General features: G+C 33.2%; 1 protein-coding gene across 1 annotated transcript in view; it reads left to right on the top strand.

Annotated features, from left to right (window-relative positions):
• Window positions 1–17623, top strand: part of LOC132555851 (alsin-like) — a 50263-nt gene extending 32640 nt beyond the window's left edge. Inside the window, exons 14-34 of the mRNA XM_060220211.1 lie at window positions 562–696; window positions 1051–1179; window positions 1489–1562; window positions 2106–2172; window positions 3461–3654; window positions 4749–4814; window positions 5838–5933; window positions 6080–6246; window positions 6759–6868; window positions 7174–7251; window positions 8460–8605; window positions 9050–9223; window positions 9606–9726; window positions 11714–11871; window positions 12270–12407; window positions 12643–12819; window positions 13778–13823; window positions 14139–14200; window positions 15487–15550; window positions 16594–16776; window positions 17220–17623. Coding sequence (XP_060076194.1) covers window positions 562–696; window positions 1051–1179; window positions 1489–1562; window positions 2106–2172; window positions 3461–3654; window positions 4749–4814; window positions 5838–5933; window positions 6080–6246; window positions 6759–6868; window positions 7174–7251; window positions 8460–8605; window positions 9050–9223; window positions 9606–9726; window positions 11714–11871; window positions 12270–12407; window positions 12643–12819; window positions 13778–13823; window positions 14139–14200; window positions 15487–15550; window positions 16594–16776; window positions 17220–17264 — 2430 coding nt within the window. The 3' untranslated portion in view covers window positions 17265–17623. The remainder of the gene's footprint in view (window positions 1–561; window positions 697–1050; window positions 1180–1488; window positions 1563–2105; window positions 2173–3460; window positions 3655–4748; window positions 4815–5837; window positions 5934–6079; window positions 6247–6758; window positions 6869–7173; window positions 7252–8459; window positions 8606–9049; window positions 9224–9605; window positions 9727–11713; window positions 11872–12269; window positions 12408–12642; window positions 12820–13777; window positions 13824–14138; window positions 14201–15486; window positions 15551–16593; window positions 16777–17219) is intronic.
• The last annotated feature ends 2818 nt before the right edge of the window (window positions 17624–20441 follow it).

Genomic DNA, 20441 nt, shown 5'->3' with positions numbered 1-20441 from the left:
TCTGAACTTAGTGTCACATTCTGCTAGGTGTTAAAAAGAACAAACTCATCTAAAATTATAAATTTTAATTGACATACAATTATGAACATTTAATTAACATTTACATAAGACATATCACTAAGGTATTTATTGTTATAACGTTTACAAAATCAGAGCCTATCTGCCCATACTTCTTGCCCAATTGTGAAATATGTCACAATATAATCTGAACCCTAAAAATAGCAAATCACATGACCAAACAGGTGAAACCAGTTGACAATAAAGTCTAGTATCAAACTTGTTGTGATTGGTTCTAACTATTTATGTATTAGAAAACTTTTATTTCATTTTCGAGTTTTTGTTTTAAAGTTAATGATGATGTGATCACATTATTATAGAAGATTTTATATTAACTTGCCTTGTTGGATTCATATTGTTTGGTTCTTAAACAACCTTGTTCTGTTCTTAATTTACTATAGATTGCCAGTTTTTGAATTTGCTTTGTTTGGTTATTATAATTTGTTCTATTTGATTTTAACTTGTTTTGACGAGTTCTGGACTTGCTTTGTTGGTTCCTTTCAGGGTTCAGAAGAGTTTGATTTACTAAACAAAGTCTCAGTGAGATGGAGCAGCCTGCAGCATTTTATTGCAGTGGAACAAACCATGGCTGATAACACTAGTATGTTCTGGGAAACGATCAACCAACAGAAACTTGTGGTAAATAGACACAATTCTAAAAGCATTGTGAGAAGACAGATCCCTTATGTCTTTAGCTACGTGTATTCAGAAATTTAAATTATTATTAAAATCACTAGACAGCTTGCAGAAGATGGGACTCCTGCCATCTTGTACACATTTGCTTCTGGTTTTTAACCTAAATGGAGATCAAAAAGACATACAGAATTTTAATATTTTGTTGTAACGTTGTGTTTCTTGTTTTCCTTTGCAAGAACATATTAAATATTTGAAACAGGAAATCAGTTTAAACTTATTTGGATTTGATTCCATTTATTTTCCTTGGGTAGTTTTAAAATATAGAGTACTGAAACATAAGTTTTGTTTTTTAACCAGGATGCCCTGAAGATCCCGAGTCGACGTGTGGTACGAGACAGTAAGACACACCCTCTATCTCTCCAAGGAGCTGGTCGTTTCTCAGCTAATTACTTTGTCCTCTTCAATGACTTGTTTGTCCATATCCAGGTGAGTATCTTTTTTTGCTGTTAATTGTAACCACCATGTTGGAGAAATTTGACCATAATTAGATCTTGTGTTTCCTTGTATATGGGAGTCTTGTTGAAATATTCAATAATTAATTCACACTCTGAAAATAATTATTGAATGTTATATCTTGAAAAATGTAGCTTTAAATCCTATATTTGATAAAATATTTGTTTAAATAAAAGAAAGTTACCAGGTACATCTGATATGAACACAAATCTTCCCTGTTGAGAGAATCCATTGTTCAGTTTAAAAAAGACTTTACCATTTAGTGTGTCTTACATCTTTTAGTACTCAAGCTTTCAAGTGTACAAGTTAGAGACACTGTGGGTTGAAGCTCCCTCTAGTGACGGTGACAAAAAACAGTAAGTACACTATCTCCTTCTAAATCTAATGAACTATGAATTTGATCTTCATCCTGTTAAATGGCACTGCCATTTTTGCATAAACATTTTTGACAGCAAACACAGTTGTTTACATAAATTTTGATATCGTGAAATATCAAAGTACTATATAAGTTTAATTCACACAGAAAAGTCTTCAATAGGAAATATTGTTATGTGTATAGTCAATATGGTTACTACTCCAAGACCAATAAGTTTAAACTTAAATTTAAAAAAAGGCAAAAATATTAAAAAGAAATAAAAAATTAAAGGAAGGAGCACTGTCTTTTGATAATACTTTCTATGCTTGGTAAGGAATTGTATATATGTTAAGTGTTCTTTTCTTCTATCAAATTGAATATATATTTATGGCATCTATAGTTGATATGAATGACACAACTTTTCACAATAACATAATTGATAACGTATACAGTGTTCTTCATTAGAAGATATGATTTATCAGTTACAAGTATGTGGTCTATCATGGTGATGATTCAATGTTGTCTCTTTATTTCTTTTCTACAGACATCTGATAACCATAACAGCTCCAGAAGACAAATTGTTCCTTCTAGCATCATCAACAGCCATCAAGGTAATTTATGTGCTTCCTGTAAAAGATCATCGTTCTACCATAGAAAATACATCCACATTATTGTGAAAATGACATTTTGTCATTGAAAGGATATTCACATTATTGTGAATGGCTGTTTTATCTTTTAAAATACATTCTCATTATAATTATTGTGAAAATGGCTGCTTCATCATTGAAAATATATCCAATATTCCTAGGAAAAAATACTAAATTAATGTTGCCACATTTCTGTGGAAATTGTTGTGTTGTTATAGAAAAAATCATCACATTGCTGTAAAAGGTTTCCCTATGAAAAATTGCAATGAAATAGATTTAAAGATATACACATTCCTGTTACAAAAATCTGTTAAACTATAGAAAATACATAAAATTATGTCACCAAAGAATATAATTACTATTCCTGTAAAGTTTGCCTTCACATATAGAAAATTCACTGTAGGTCACCTGACACAGGATATCAGTGTGACATGAGGTTATGATTTATCTGTTGTGTTCCTCCCATTTCATTATCATTATAGGCTGTCTAACTCCTTCAAAAGGACAAAATGTGTTTTCCTGACCTGATGTGGCAACAATCAACTTGTTAACTAGGAATAGACCCCATGGGAGCTAGGAATAAACTGACCCCATTGGGGCTAGGAATAAACTGACTCCATGGGAGCTAGGAATAAACCATCCCCATTGGAGCTAGGAATAAACTGACCCCATGGGAGCTAGGAATAAACTGACTCCATTGGAGCTAGGAATAAACTGACCCCATTGGGGCTAGGAATAAACTGACTCCATGGGAGCTAGGAATAAACTGACCCCATTGGGGCTAGGAATAAACTGACTCCATGGGAACTGGGAATAAACTGACCCCATTGGGGCTAGGAATAAACTGACCCCATGGGAGCTAGGAATAAACTGACTCCATGGTAGCTAGGAATAAACAGACCCCATTGGGGCTAGGAATAAACTGACTCCATGGGAGCTAGGAATAAACTGACTCCATGGGAGCTGGGAGCTAGGAATAAACTGACCCCATTGGAGCTAGGAGGTGGGGAGGGGCCTCAGAAATGTGGTGATGTGTGCAAAGCCTTTAATAGATATCTCTTACCTTTGGAATTGTAGTTTGCTCAAATATGGTTAAAATGACCCAACCATCATCCTGACAAATTGAGGATTAAAACCTGTACCACAGATTAATGATACCTATTACTGCAATCCTAACAGCACAATGTCCTCAAGACATTTCTGACAAATAAAGATGAAACATTTAATTAAAATATAACTCTTCTGTTTGTAGACAGAGTGGATTATGGCACTGAACTCAACTATCAATAAAGTGATCACAAGTCAGAAGTCAGTAACGAGGCGTGGCAGTATGGAACGCATGGCGCCTCCTAGTGTCAGACAGGCAACACACACATTTGCTAAACACAGTATTTACAAAGATGCTTGTTACACAGGGACTTTTCTCAATGGCCTCGTTCACGGACAGTAAGTGAGAAAAAATTACAATAACTGTTATGTATTATGTACTCATTACAAGATATATCACCTTCTTTGAGCTTTTATTTTCTTTTTCATTTTATGAAAGTTTTTGTTTACATAAGTATAAGAAATAAACATTTATATAGACATAATAAATCTCCCTCTCGTCTTACTCTCCTATTAGCTTTTGTGGACAGGAATATTTGTATCAGCTTTTTGTTCATCTGTCTGCCTGCTCGACCTTGTCCATCTCAAAATGACCCAGCAGGCTTCACAAATATAGGATATATGTGTGACATTTCGAGGACTTCACTGTCACCTTCATCAGACTAAATCAGTTTTGTTTTGTCCACAGAAGGTGACAGTGTAAATGTTTCATAATTATGTAGGTCTTTCTAAGTCCATAGTTGTGCCTGTTCAATTTTGGTAACTTTTTAGAAAATAAAAATGGCCGACAAGGTGACAATTATTTTTATTTTGACAATGAAAGATTCTTATTGTTATTTTTTGAGAATGGAAGTACTGGATGGATTTTTCTCACATTTCATTTGTAAGTTACCTTTTGTCACTTGTTGTACTTGTTTGGTTTCGCGGCTGATCAGAAAAATGTTGAACAAGTGGCCATCTTGAATTTTGATTATGAATGTTTGTTATCATTATTTCTTCAGATAGACTTAATGGATGTTTCTAAAATTTCATATGCTGATTCCATTTAGTCCCTTGTTGTGCCATTTTGAATTTGGAAGAATTTGGAAAAACAAAATGATGACAGGCAGCCATTTTGGATTTGACAATTAAAAGATTATTATCACTATTTCTTAGAGGAGTTTTAAAAAAATCATGTAATTAACTGGAAGAAGGAAGGGAGAGAAAAGAAGGAAAAAGGTTCAGTTTAAAGAACAAATAAAGATCAAATGATGATGGGATCTCTTGTCTTACTGGTTGTGGTATATGACATTCTATTCGATATCAAATGCAATTTACCAATCGGATAAAAATGTTCCAAAATAATACCACTTTGATTTGTTTCAAGATTTCTGTCCTACAATTTTGCTAAGGCATATGGAAAGAATTTTCTGGCAATATTTGACTGATTTCAGTGGTGAGATGAAGTGGAGCGATGGAAGGAAATACACAGGCAGCTTTAAGGAAGGAAAACAGCATGGGTAAGATTGTTGTACATTTAACTGATTTCAAATGGCATTCATGGGCATATGGATGCCAACAGCATGAGAGCAAATTTAACAAAGTCTATCAGTGCTTCATGTTGAATTTGTCCATACAATCTTGGCATTCATGTGCCCATGAATGGCAATTGAAAACCGTTCAATGGTAATATTGATCATTTTCAACTTTTGCCTTATTATAACACAAGAAAACCTCAATCAGTTTATAGGGCTTGCAGTATTCCTATGATGTTGAGATGGTAATACATCATTTGCCTTGTGTAACTAGGCTACATCAAGGTAATACCATACAATGCTACATTAACAGATATTACCTAACAGGCATCATTCTCTATGTTGTAAGGATAGAAAAAAAATGTTACCCTCTCTGCTGATTTGTGCAAAGTTTCAGATCGACTTTAGAGCTTTTTGAAATAGGATTGAATATTGATATATAAATATTCTTAACATCTTAGCCAGGTAGCACTTGAAATTTCAGATTGAGACCCTTTTGAAATATGATTGATCATCAATCTGCCCTATTCTAGTTTGATTTCACCTATCTTTACTCCCTTCAGTAGAGTTGATCTTGGCCTTCTGTTAGCCTTTCACTTAGGCAACAAGGTTTGATTCCCCAGTCATATCTAGAAAGATCACATCCTTAATCACATGTACTTTCTGGGGTACTCTGGGTTCCTCTCACAGTTGAACAACAATTCCCCCACTCCCTCCACACATACATCATTCAGACCAGCAAGTATTGTAAATATAATTTGATAGAATATGTTTTCCAATTGTTGTTGACAATTATGTTCTTTCAAGAGAAATTGATACAGAAGTACAGTGTATGCAAGATCAAAGACAGAACAGTTCGAATGAAAAAAGGGGATAATGTTTATCTTTAAAATCTTTGAAACAACCTGGGTATTGTAGAATTAATGATGAAAAATCTGGTTTTTCACGATATTGTCACTACTTGTAAATCTGTAATGTAAACAACAATAAAATGCTGCTTTTTTTCAGCCATGGACGTTTACTGATTCTCCAGGATGATGGCAATGAACGTTGTCAAGAAGGGTACTGGAGAGACGGACGACTGCATGGCATCGGGAAAGTCAAGTAAGGAACATTTATATTAGGAAATATTTTACTTTTAAGATTGATTGATGTATGTATGAAAATATAAGTAAGTTAAGCGTAGTTCTAGTAAAAGTTGTTTTAAAAGTTTTGATGTGTTAGATAATAATGGAGATATTATCCTGTAGATATTCCAATGGAGATGTGTACGAGGGGTACTTTAAGGAAGGCATGAGACAAGGACATGGAACATATCGTCATGGAGGTCACAACAGTAATTCTGCCAGTATATATATCGGGGAATGGAATGTGGACCAGAAACAAGGATATGGAGTCATTGATGATGTACTCAAAGGTCAGTAAGACAATGGTCAAAGTCAAAATTATGTTGAAATCTATTGTTTAATTAAAAGTGTTATTCTAATACTTGTAGCAGAAAAAATAAGGAAATCACAAGCTATTTCAATCAGTGAGAACTGCTTAATACTGTGACTTAATTTGATACTATTAAATGGAACATGATATCTTGTCTGTTGGTTTCATTGTTGCATACTTTTTCTCATTTGAGAATGTGAAATTACTTACTTGGATTGATCAAGGTCTACATGGTGGGTGTTGCTGATGAATCAGAAGATGCTTACTCTTCTGGAACGCCTGGTCTTATTATCCATGAACTTCAGGAGTCTCATCTACCTTTTTTTCATGTTTTGCCTTAGTTTTTTCATGGAAGTTTTGTTTGGATTATGATTATGTTGCCATGTTGGTATTTCTTGATGTTTTTTGCATTATCTGGTATTATTATATTGACTTTACTGTGTAATAGTGCCATGGCTGAAATTTAGTACTAATTGTCATTATTTTATTCAGGAGAGAAGTACATGGGAATGTGGAATGATGGCAATCGTCATGGAAACGGAATTGTTGTTACTCTGGATGGCATGTACTTTGAAGGAAACTTCACTGCTGGAAAAATGACTGTAAGACCACAAATTAGCAAAGACATTTATGTATTACTACAACTATATTAAGTGACTTTTTAACACACTTTGGTCACAATATAAAACATGGATAACATGCAATGTTTTCAATGTTTACAGACTAGATTATGTGTTTGTGCGAACTTTACATGAGGAAGTTCAGACAGACAAACCTTTGTGCTGTTACTTTCATGCATCTTTAATTATGTATACAAGTTGTGTTACTTCAGTTTGAAAGTTTGAAACAACATGTCTAAACATTCTGGAGAACAAGGACTTGATGTTTCTCTCTATACTGTTTACAGGGATTTGGACTGATGCTGACAGATGACAACAGTTGTTATGAAGGAGAGTTCTCTGGTATCACACAGTTACAGGGAAAGGTAGTAAAATTCATATATGTATTGTAATCTACAATCACTTTTCTTTATGTCTCCATCAGTTCATCTGTTGGTTACTCACTCTGTGTAAAAAAGTAGTAATGTGGAAACAATATTCTTTGTGAACTCTGAACTGAACAATTCAGATATAGTTCATATCCATCTGTTACAAGGAGACCCCGCCTCAAAGTGACCCTTGTTGTTGGTGGGGGTGAGAATGTGTGGAAAAGTTGATATATTATCATTATCACCTCAGTAAAGTAAGTTCACGTTGACACTGTAATGTTTTACACCTGATCAGATTTTGTCTTCTATTAAGGTTAAGGGTCAAAAGTCACATCTGGCCACTTTACAAATTTTGTTTAGGAGATGTCTCATCTTACCAATAATTTACGATTACGGTACATTTAGACTTTGTGGTTCAAAACTCTAGTGAATTTAACAATGTTGTTCAACCATGGTTAGCGAGTCGCTAAGATTAAACAAAGTTGTTAACTGTTGTTGAAAAAGATGAGCATTTAATGACTTGCTAATTACCCAACAGATTCTTGTTAAACTAATCATTCATGTACCCATGGTACAGTATTTAACGAGGTATCAATTATGGCAGCCTTGGTGCTGGTTTTTGTGCGTCCTCAGAGGAAAGAAAAGTTTTCCGTCATCAGTCAATTCGTAATGGTGCATTTACAGACCATGACCAGAGTTACAGCTTTGGACAATATACAATTGTTTTTTCTCTCACATCTATTGATCAGCAGGTGCGCTGTATCCTTATGTTTTCACTGTTCACTGATCAAGGTCACTCTTGACCTCAGTGGAAAAATGATTATTGGTAACTGTACAAGTTATAAAGACAGTTTATAAAGGAGTTTAGGGGGATAGGGGTGTATATACCTGAGCCCCTCCAAACAGCCCCGCCCACTTTTGATGCTGATATTTCTTACTTTTATTGTAATATATTCAGGTCTGTATTATAATTATTACTGGTTCAATGCTATTGTTTGTACTAATTTATGTTCCTTCAGAATGATATATATATGGTGATGGGATAACAGATTTTCAAAAAACAATGATACTATAAATTGGGAATGGTAATTTTTCATGTGCTTTAATTTGCAAATTTTCTGTTTCTGTTTAAATGAATCAAAAATGCAGCAAAAGCACTCCACAGATCATAAAAAAATTGTATGTGTTTTGTCTGATTACCATAGGGGGTGCTGACATTACCGACGGGTGACAAGATTGACGGCACATTTAACGGGAGCTGGAATGAAGGACTTAAGATAAACGGCACCTTCCATAAGACACTGACAATTGAGGAACGCCGTTCCAACCATCCCATTGGTCTCAACTCCAGGTAACATTAATTTATTGATGTAGAAGACGGACCGAGGTTAAATCTGAAGCAAATGTTTTAGCAAGATATTTTTTTCTTGTCTTCATACAAAGTGTTCAGTGTGTTTTGTTTGATTTTTTCGGCATCTTCATCTTATCTAGAGATTTCTTTCTCTTGAAAACTTGGAGCATGTATGCATGTCTAATACAAACCATTTCCGATTTGTATTATCTTTTTTATATAATAAATGATTGTAATTTGGAGACATGTGTATTGTTCTTCCCTGCAGTAATCTTGTTTGTATTGTTCTTAAATTGTACACTGTATTTGCAGTCATTTCACAAAGATTTGTTTTCTCCAACACAAGCATTTGATTAATATATCTTTTGTACATGTAGCTATTTCACAAAGCTGAGTGTTCCTCATGACAAATCCTAGTCTAATATTTTCTTTTTGTCCTCGTAGCTCTTTCACAAAGCTGTGTGTTCCTCCAGACAAACGCTGGTCTGATATGTTCTTCCACTGTTCTTCCATCCTTGGGTTCAAAGGGCGTGGCAAACCTGACACTGCGAAGGCCTGGGAGGCAGTGGCTGTCATGGTAACCAAGGGCCGAGAGTCTTTGCGCGAGGCAAAACAAAGGTTAGTATATATCATATATTTTGGACCTTGTAACATTGTTCAGAACCTTTCATTAGATGTGGTTTATTACTAAGGTGATCTTTAGTCAAAGTTTTATGTCAAAGGTCAAATTTAACAATTTTTGAAAATTCACCTAACAGTGATACTTACTACATTTCTTAAAAACATTTTCAAGTTTTAAGATGACTGATGTTTGTCATCAATTCATGAAAATAAAAAAAAGATAGTGGATTGAGGAACTTTCTGTAAAGCAAAAAAAAAAAGACAGAGAAAAACAGAAATCAGTCAAATTAAAACAAATGTGATGCAGGGGAATGCTTTGGTGAGATGACTAAACAGTACGTATACTGGATATGATATAGCCGTCAATTTTATGGTTTAGGGGAACACTTCGTCGAGGAACTAAGATGGAGCAGCTAGAGGACCTAGAGAAAATTCCCCCTTTCAACACTGGCAAGATGACTATAGAAATATACTCCCAGATCAAGATCTACCTCCAAAAGGTATAACTAATTATCAACCTTGTGATAATGAAGGTCAATATTGTACAGGTTTTTTTCTGCAACTTTAATGTGTAGCCTGGGCTACTGATGCCTGATTCATCAGCACAAAACTCTCATTTTATTACATTTTTGCCTTTGAAATATAGGAACTTATCAATTTGATAAAAAGTGTTTTCATCGCTGTAGTGATAATATTATATTTTCCATTGATGATATACAGTTAAATTTCGTTATTTCAAAGTCTACAGGACCGCTGCAAACTTCAAGGTATCCAAATATTTAATTTAAAGAAATTTAATGTATGATATAAAATTTGGCCAGGACAGACAAAATACTTTGAATTAAACAGGGTCATTGTGTTATAAGATTTTGAGATAATGAGGCTGGACTGTAACTCTCATAGTTCTGACAGACTAGAGCGGTATTTTCTAGTCACTGCATTGAATTACACTGATTTTCCTGGTCCGTCGCTAGTGCAGCTAAGGCTGAATAAGGTGGTTTTCAAACAGAGAATTCTCTTGTACTATTTCAGGTTTTCTCATATTTGGTACAATGTATACAAATCAGTTTTGTAAGTCATTCTTTGAAGATAACACAAAGAATGGTAGAACACAACAAAAAGTCTTTGACAACAAATACTTTGACTTTTTTTAACAATACTTCATTTTATGTTTGGACTGGCTTTTATTTGTTTTTCCTTTAAAAGAGAAACCAAAAAAAGTGTTTTTGGTTTCTTGTTAAATAACATATATTTCACACTTCAAACTGACTATATCTGTATTTTTCACTCGTGTTTTGCTTTTATATATATATATATACATATTCTGTCATACACCTGAAATATAGTCAGTATTAAATTGGAAATCATTAAATATCTCCTCTATACTGAACAGAAAGTAGGTAAAATTAACCCTTCTGTATTGGTCTATATACATGACATCAAAGTATTGTATACACAATAGCATCATTCAGTATGAATTTGTCTATATACATGACATCAAAGTATTGTATACACAATAGCATCATTCAATTTGAATTTGTCTATATACATGACATCAAAGTATTGTATACACAATAGCATCATTCAGTATGAATTTGTCTATATACATGACATCAAAGTATTGTATACACAATAGCATCATTCAATTTGAATTTGTCTATATACATGACATCAAAGTATTGTATACACAATAGCATCATTCAATTTGAATTTGTCTATATACATGACATCAAAGTATTGTATACACAATAGCATCATTCAATTTGAATTTGTCTATATACATGACATCAAAGTATTGTATACACAATAGCATCATTCAGTATGAATTTGTCTATATACATGACATCAAAGTATTGTATACACAATAGCATCATTCAGTATGAATTTGTCTATATACATGACATCAAAGTATTGTATACACAATAGCATCATTCAGTATGAATTTGTCTATATACATGACATCAAAGTATTGTATACACAATAGCATCATTCAGTATGAATTTGTCTATAGGTGCATTATTTATCAAACAATGAATTCAACTTACATCATACAGCTGTTTCATTATTTCTTTGTCTCAGTGATTCAAAACAATTGATATATACCAGGTAGATACTTTCAATATTATGATAATCTGTTTATTTACTTAAATGTTAAAATACAGACTGTACATGAATACTGTATTCTGTGTTCAGTGATAGTAAAATCATTTTCTTTGCTGGGGTGTCCATACATGTAGATCCTTATTTGAAAGTCATTAACTCTCAATCTTTTTGTTTATTTTTTTTAGACCTTCAACACTCACTTCATTACATGTATTGGGGTAGAATTTCAACACATACTTCCAACCTCAATCTTCCATCCCGAATAAAGTAGGCAATCAGAATAAACCTCTATTACAGTAGTAACCCGTTTCTTCTTCATTGTGCTATTGCTGTATCAAACATCGGATGTAAAATTTAAATCCAGTTACATTTTGTACTGTTTAGGCCTTTGATACCAACTTTCATCCACTGGGACAACTGATGGAGGGACTTGTGGACGTGTTCCGGGCCGCTTACATTGGAGTTGGAGCACATCCTAGACTTCTTACTCACGCTGTTCAGGAAGTTAAATCATTCATCAAAAGATTGTTTAAGATAGTACGGTAGGTATATTCTCTTTTCCAGTTGATGGCAATCATTTAAGGCATTAAATATAACCTGCCTCACTTTGAGCTTCTAACAGTGCATCCAAGACAAAATTAGGACACACCAGTTAAACATTTTTATAAAACATGAAATTTTAGTGGATATTATGTTTTAAGAATTGATGAAAACTTTAAATTTGTCTATAAATTTTGTACAAACCTTCAGTGAACAAAATAATTAAACACATTAAACATGTTTTTTTTTTTACTCAAAATGACCTAATTTTTTTGGGAGTTTTTTGTTTAGTTTTGTACTTTGTCATTTTAAAAAAGTCACATTTGTAAGACAAATGATTACACACAGATCTCAAAATCTACGATTATCTTAAACCAAAATGTTACCTTTTGTGATACAGAATCTTGTTTCCTGACCTACCTGTCAATGCAGGACCATTACAGATTGTGTCTGAAGATGTCCTAAATAGAAAAAAGGATTCTCCACGAAGTGACACAGAGTCTATTGATAGTGGTCTACTGGAAGTTGATGAGAAAATGTAGGTTTTCACAATACCTGGAGCATCCATTGCAATTCAAAATGAGAAATTTATTACAAAGAAATGTATGTTACATAAGAAACGATTTTCTGTTTCAAAATTTTGTAGATATATGGAGCAAAGTATCAAGTATTCATAGAACGAAAAAATCAATACCAACCTGATTTTAAATTTTAATTTTTTAGAAAAAGTTTTATTTTAATTTTTTTTATTGACAATGAGATTTTTTTTACAGAGAAATTGTGACAGCAGGAAGTCTATTACAACCTCTTCTCCTTCCAAAGATTTATCCCCCCTTATTTGACTTGTATGCTCTGTACAATGACAAAGAGGATGAGAGATATTGGGAGAGAGTACAGAAACTCAACAAACAAGGAGACATGGCCCTGATGGCATACCTTGGTATAGATCAGTAAGTAAGGACTGGCTCATGATTAAATGTAAACAGTGTTGCTAACTCACCTTATTTTGTCAGATCAGCCTGATTTGGACATATCATGACCAACTTCAGTCAGGTAAAATGCTAAAACATCTTATATTTTCTTTCATTGAACAACATTTAAAAATTTCAAAATCAATTTTTGGATACAATTTAGTCAAAATTATGTCCAAACATAACACAGAACATCTTCTAAATACATGCAGATACAATAAGTATACAATGATATTGGTTAGAAGGATATTTTCTTCGATGGCCCAGTGAAGGATCCTGTCACACATGATTTTGAAGGACTGAGACCAGAAGTTTGATGCCAAGCAGTTGGTGATGCAGTGAAATTGATATCTTTCCTGAAATTTTCAAAGCTAAATTGCTATGAATGAAATATGTTTAAACAAAAAGAATTGATATATCATACTTACGAACTTACATATATTTCTACAGGTACTAGCCAAAGAAAAAGGGGAGACAATTAGTGAAAATAAGGATAAGAACCAAACATTAATAACATAACATACCAGTACCAGAAAGGACCTTGGGTATAGAGTTAAACACTACCTCTAGTGATTGGGATATTTTTGATGTTTAGCTGTTTATGTTATAACAGAGAATATCTAATGGTTTGCAAATTGATATCAAATACGTTTCATGAGAATGACAAAATATCTTTAATTTTCATGAGTGTGAAGCACAAGTGAAAATAGAATCAATGACAATACTTCAGGTGTGTTCATTTTTCAGAATTTTCCAAAATCAGGTCACCATTATTATTTATAGAAATTTGTCAAGCATCTTCTACAGTAACGGAAATTTCCAAATCTTGTTTTAATTAGAATTGTCAATATGAATTAGAACTTGATCATCATTTTTAAAGATACCAAAGATGACGGTGACAAACTGGCTCTCAGTATTAATTCTTTTATCCTGACAGGCGATTCTGGTTGATTGAAGAGACCCTGTTTCAGGACAAACGAAAGGTAATCAGCAGTGTGCTTGTATTTGCTTCTTATGTGAGAGGACAAGTTACAATCTATTCTATAGGTGCAGTGCATGTTATAAATATTTGTGAATTTGTCTTCCCATTTTTACTTGTGAATTGTTTTGTGTAAGTTGTATGTTAATTTGTCTAAAATGGTAGTCAAGTCACAATAAAGAATTAAGTTTTGACTAAACAGGTGCAAAGTAAGAAAATCAATGACAAATCTAGAATGGAGTAGATTACAGGTATTAATTCAGGTGTTAAATCTGCTGTAAATACAGTGTAATGACTGCTACTTATGTGTACATTACAGAGATTGTCAAGTCTGCGTGATCACTGCTACCTCTCCTCTGTGGATACCTTACAGCAGATCAGGTATAACTTTACCAAATCATGGTACTAGTGTGTCCCAATACAGCAGATCAGGTATAACTTTACCAAATCATGGTACTAGTGTGTCCCAATACAGCAGATCAGGCATAGCTTAACTTAATCATGGTACTAGTGTGTCCCAATACAGCAGATCAGGTATAGCTTAACCAAATCATGGTACTAGTGTGTCCCAATACAGCAGATCAGGTATAACGTGATCAAATCATGGTACTAGTGTGTCCCAATACAGCAGATCAGGTATAGCTTAACCAAATCATGGTACTAGTGTGTCCCAATACAGCAGATCAGGTATAACTTAACCAAATCATGGTACTAGTGTGTCCCAGTATAACAGATCAAGTATAGTTTAACTAAATTCTGGTACTGATATGTCCCCTTAAAGCAGATCAAGTTAAAGTCAACTTCATTTTTATGTAAATATATCTCTTTATAGCAATTAAGTCAGGTGTAACAAATGTAACTGATTAAAATCTTATTTCTAGTATGTCCCCTTTTTATTGATCAGTTATAAATCAGTTAAATCTCGTCTTTAGTGTGTCCCATTACTGCAGATCTGGTGCAAGTATTAGTTTGTCCCCTTAAGTCTGATCTGGTGTAACTGAACAAAGGTGTGACTGATAGTTATCAGACTAGTGTGCTCTGTTACAGCAGGCATATCTTGGAACAGTCACTGTGTGCTCCATACCAAAGTCTGTTCATTTAATTTCACCTTAGACTTTTCAGAATTTGGATTTGATCTTAAATATTTTTGGTCGAATTGTCAGATGTCCTTTCATAGATTTTATATGATACTTTATAATTGGCCATTTCTAAAACTATCACCCAGGTCAAGACTGTAGAAGATTGGTCAATAAATGCACTATAAATAAATATAGTATAAGACAAAAACGGTATTAGATAAAAACAGTAAGATAAAAAAGATATAAGATAAAAAATGGTAAGATAAAAACGGTAGAAGATAAAAAATGGTAAGGTAAAAAGTATAAGATAGAAATGTTAAGATAAAAACAGTAAGATAAAAAGGTTATGAGATAAAACCGGTATAATATAAAAATGGTGTAAGATAAAAATGCTATTTATATATGATGAAAATGGTAAGATAAAAATGATATAAGATAAAAACTGTATATGATTGAGGGCTGCCTGATGATATGAGGATTGCATTGGTAAATTTTGATGTCTTTGATGTTCCCGATACAAGCTATATTTGATTAACAATAATGTATTTAGTTGGGATAGTGTATAATGTTTCGTAATTTTTGTTTCAGCACGGCATTCAGCCCCAAGGAAAAATTAGAGGTTATACAACAGACGTTCCTGGAAATAACTAAGGCAAGTTTTGTAAATCCTAATATACATCTGTAAACCTCATTAGATGTAATCAGATTTTAGCACGTTAGTACTTCGGTGTAAATGAGTGCAATATTGAATTTGCCCATCAACAATAATTATTATGTAAGCATCATATAAAAAACTGCAATTAGCACAATTGTGTTTTAATACAGTACTTTATGGTTGAAAAGTTCTCAAATAAGATTATCACTAATATATATAGAGAAATGTTTCCTCTTAACAAATAAAACACTAGCAGGATTATCATTACAAAATGATCAGACATCATAGATATAGCACCTGTACATGATTGTCTGTTTTTTATACTGTTAATCAAAAGTTACAGATCAGTCAGATTTAAAGTGAAGACTTGTTTACATGACCAAGAACTCTTACAGTTTGTTAATATAGTCAGATATGTTTTAATGCTGAGTAACACATGATGTATACACAGCATTGCATTATCAATAGTACTCTTACCTGGATGGTGACCAGTGTATGTCGTATACAGAGGTTCATAGAGTGTCTATTGTATTATGGAATTTATAAAACAACTTTAATGATTTATGTCATCAACATTTAGGTGAAATATTAAAAAAAAAAAAAAAAAAAAAACAAGTTTATAAATTCCATACGACATTGACACAAGAGTGAGATTCTAAGTCATATTTCTGAAATATAAGTGAACTCTCACATAAATTTCTCTATAAGACAGATTTATTTTGAAGCAGGCAGTACATTTTTTCACTTCTATACCAATCATATGTCATCTTGACAGGACTTATCTATCATGTCACAATAGTGTTATTAGACATGTGTCTTACTCTAAGTATGACATGTCTGTATAACATGACATGTCAGGACAGTTATTTGATATAATTGTTATTCACATTCATGTTTCCAGTGAATTCCGAAGCATGTATAATAAAATGAGTACAGAGACTGTATTTCTGATCTAGATCTATCGTTCAGATCTTTATGTTTAAGTTCTGCACCTGTTATTTGGAAAGTGTGCACAATGTGACATGATTTTTCTATTTCAGACTGTCCAGCAAGCACTCAATGAGGACCATGTCTGGTGTATGGATGAATTGTTTCCTGTGTTCCAGTATGTAGTGGTTCGCTCAAAGATCCGACATTTGGGGGCAGAAGTTCACTTGATTGAGGATCTGATGGAAACTCACCTTGAAAATGGAGAACTAGGAATTATGTTCACAACTCTCCACGTAAGTCAAAATGGGATATAAAGATCTTGTGTAACTTTGATCATCATGATGTCATGATCTTGTGTAACCTTGATCATGATGTAAAGATCTTGTGTAACTTTGATCATTATGATGTCAAGATCTTGTGTAACCATGAACATGATGTAAAAATCTTGTGTAACCTTGATCATCATGAGGTAAAGATCTTGTGTAACCTTGATCGTCATGATGTAAAGATCTTGTGTAACCTTGATCATCATGAGGTGAAGATCTTGTGTAACCTTGATCATCATGAGGTAAAGATCTTCTGTGTCTTTGTCCTTTGTTTCTGGCTAGGATATTCTTGTTGCTCAGATTTATGTTAATTTAATTGTATTTGGTTTTCTTGAGGTTAATGTGAAGATATGCAACTTGTATCAAAAATATAAAATTCTTTTCATTTATGTATATCTATTACATTTCAGGCTTGTTACTATCAAATACAGAATGAGAAGCTACCAAGCCACTGAACAGCAACATCTTCCACCAAACGTGTGTCTATAGAAACACAAGTTTAACCTGGCCTCTCCTGTCACAGTTATATTATACCAGTATAATGAGTTATCATTGATGTTGAATTACACAACCTTACTGTAAAGAAAGTACCCACAAGATCACACCTTTCCATACTGGCTGTTGTAAACAGTAGACAATAACTGGAAAGATATTTAACTTAGCATAATGTATATTTATTGAACTTATTGTTACAAGTTCTTATTTTATAATTAAACGTACTTGGTGCAATCTTGAATCATGTTTCTTGCCACCTCAGCTGATGATACTGTAATTACTGTATTTTTCTTTCTATTTTTTTCATTTTGAGAATGGGATGGGGTTGGGGGAGGGGACTACTACAGAAACAAAAACACTTGTTTTCTTTTTTAATGAAAGCTTCACAAACTCTGGTTTTCTCTATTTGCTTTTTCTGCTTTACTTTCAAAGTACTGTGTATAGCTGTTTAATTTCATGGATTAATATTTTGCAGTTGTACCAATTTTGGGTAGCTAAGGAGGGGTTTAAATTTCATAAATGCCTAAACATAGCAGTCATGGATGTATTACATGCAGGTAACAGCCATTTGCTTAGATCTTGTTTCACTAGGAAATGTTTTGTTCTTGGCATTAATTTTTGTGCCATCTTTAATGGCTGTGAATATAACTAACTACCTGATGTGTTATTATTTTCATATTGTGTTATTTATTTACTTATATTTTCTTTTTATTTTTGTTCCTCCAGTTTAAAAAACACCCTCTACAGTAAAGGAAATATATTTACCACAGCTGGTACGAACTTTTCAACTTCCAAAAGATTACTACAGCCGAACGTGGTTATTTCGTAGTTGGCAGGACCGTTTGAAAACTTTGTGTTATCTGAGTATTCTGTTTAAGTGTGATCAAATGCTTGGTGAAAGGTTTGCCGGGACAAATAAATACTTCAAATTAAATGGGGTCTTTGGTTATAGGAGTTTGAGATAATGAAGTTTGACAGTATGTCAGTAAGACATTTGTTTTTATTGTCACTGTATGAATATACAGCTTCATCTGTCCAGGTAAAGTTTTGTAATTCTATCATCAATACATTAATGTTTTGATATAAAGGATACACAACACACAAAACGGTTGTGGAAGTTTAGAGATCTTCATATCAAGACATGATGTTAACAACATCTATTGAATACCACATACATCCAGGAAAAGTGCCACTATTAGATGTCAGAAGTGCTGGCTCTCTTATTTAATTACATGTTTGTTCTTACATCATTATCATTTGATAGTAAGCAAGTGCAGGCTTGTTAATGTAAGAAAGTTGAGGTTTATTTTATAAGCGTAGGCTTTTTTTGAGGTCAGCTTGTTTTCAGGTTTTAAGGATATTATCTTGAAACACGAAATATTTATTACTTATTGAAAAAATCAAGATGAATGATATTTTTCCATGACCTATTTATTGGCATTTGATATTTTTGAAGTATATTATGGCAGTATTTTCAATGTGTTCTGAAAATATCTTATAGCACAACTTGGTGCTAGCAGAATCTCCTTAAAAAGGTATACAAAGGCATTCTAGACACTGGGCTACTGGTAGAAACTGTTTGCTGAACTTCAAGAGTGTTTTCCAAAGTGTTGGAATTTTTTTTTTTTATTGCTTAGCTGTGATCAAGGAATTGTGTTCCAAAATTCCTAATAAATTATTTCATATCAGGCCTAATTTATCGTACGATCCACAATGGCATCTGACATTTTTGGCAAGACCCTGCTATATTTAGGTTGTGTTAAGGGATGGCACTATGGCGTCTATTTTAAGAGTAATAACCTCTGTGATATGGTCTACCTAGTGACCGGTAATACAAATTGATTATCACTGGAGACAGATATGATATAGTGAAGTGTAGGAGAAGTGAGGGTCTAGAACTCCAGCATTTGTTTGTGATTTGCGTGTGATATACATGGTTGATTTAATGACATATGACTTGTGATACCACCTTGTATTGTTGACTTCAGTATCACAAGAAGCCTTGAAATTTCAGGTTAAATAATGTAGGAATTCTGACCATATTACAGTAAAATAAGAGAAATGGCATTAAAATATGATCAATGCAATCACAACATTTTAAATGAGAGTTAACTATATGACTTCTGTTTGGTCTGTTTACATGGATTTTTGTATTATATTAATTCATTGTTCATGAGAGGACTATAACTTAAAATAGGGGTGGACTTTGTTTATGAAGTGATATTTGAATGCAAATATATCAATACATTTTCGTCAATGTGCTGTCGAAGATATAAAAAATTCTAAATATCCACCAACTGTTGTAATCATTTTAATGAATGTGTTCACTGCTGTCTGTTCTGTTTAAAATGGACATATTTTATTTTATATTGATTTAAACATTATTTGTTGTTATATGTTTGCTTTAGCATGCATAGTACCAATATGTGTTACAATATGATGCCTTCAAAATGCTTGCAACCAATTAATATGAAAATGATGTATGGGAATGCCTCTCATGAAAATCCATATTCAAATAAGGAGATTTGTCCATAGTAAAATTTATTTGTTTGTTTATTTTTCTTCCTTATATACTAAGAGGAAAAAGAACCATAACTTCAACAGTATGGTTTGATAAAATAATATTAATGAGCTATATGCCTAAATGTGAAATTCAATAATTATTGTTGAATATTGGACCATTCTACTTCACATTTTCTGATATATTAACAAATGAGGACATTAGATCGCCATGAATTTGGGTACTTGAATGTACACAAAGTTTAAATAATAGCAATTGGCCAGGAATGATCTCTGATAGTGTGTGTGCCCTCCCTAACAGCTGTAACATCTCTGCTTGGCAAAGAGTGCAGAAGGCCATTGATTGTCCATAGAGGAATGTAAGTGCAAGTTGATTGGCCAATTGGTAGAGGTTATATGCGCATTTCCACACTCTTTTGTCTAATTTTGTTCAATTTGGGACAAATCGGGGCTATATGGAGGCCAGTCAATAGAGACAATGTTGTTGGTTACAAGAATGTTCCAACAAACTCTTGCAATGTGTGGTCTAGTGTTATCATGCTGAAAGGTCAAATGTGTCTTATAATTAAAGGCACAACATGAGGTCTCAGGATCTCATATCAATAGCGTACAGCTGT

The sequence above is a fragment of the Ylistrum balloti genome, unplaced genomic scaffold (assembly GCF_031769215.1).
Source record: "Ylistrum balloti isolate Yb309-2 unplaced genomic scaffold, AGI_CSIRO_Ybal_v1 Utg370520, whole genome shotgun sequence".
Lineage (NCBI taxonomy): Eukaryota > Metazoa > Mollusca > Bivalvia > Pectinida > Pectinidae > Ylistrum > Ylistrum balloti.
This window is presented reverse-complemented; position numbering and strand designations above follow the sequence as displayed.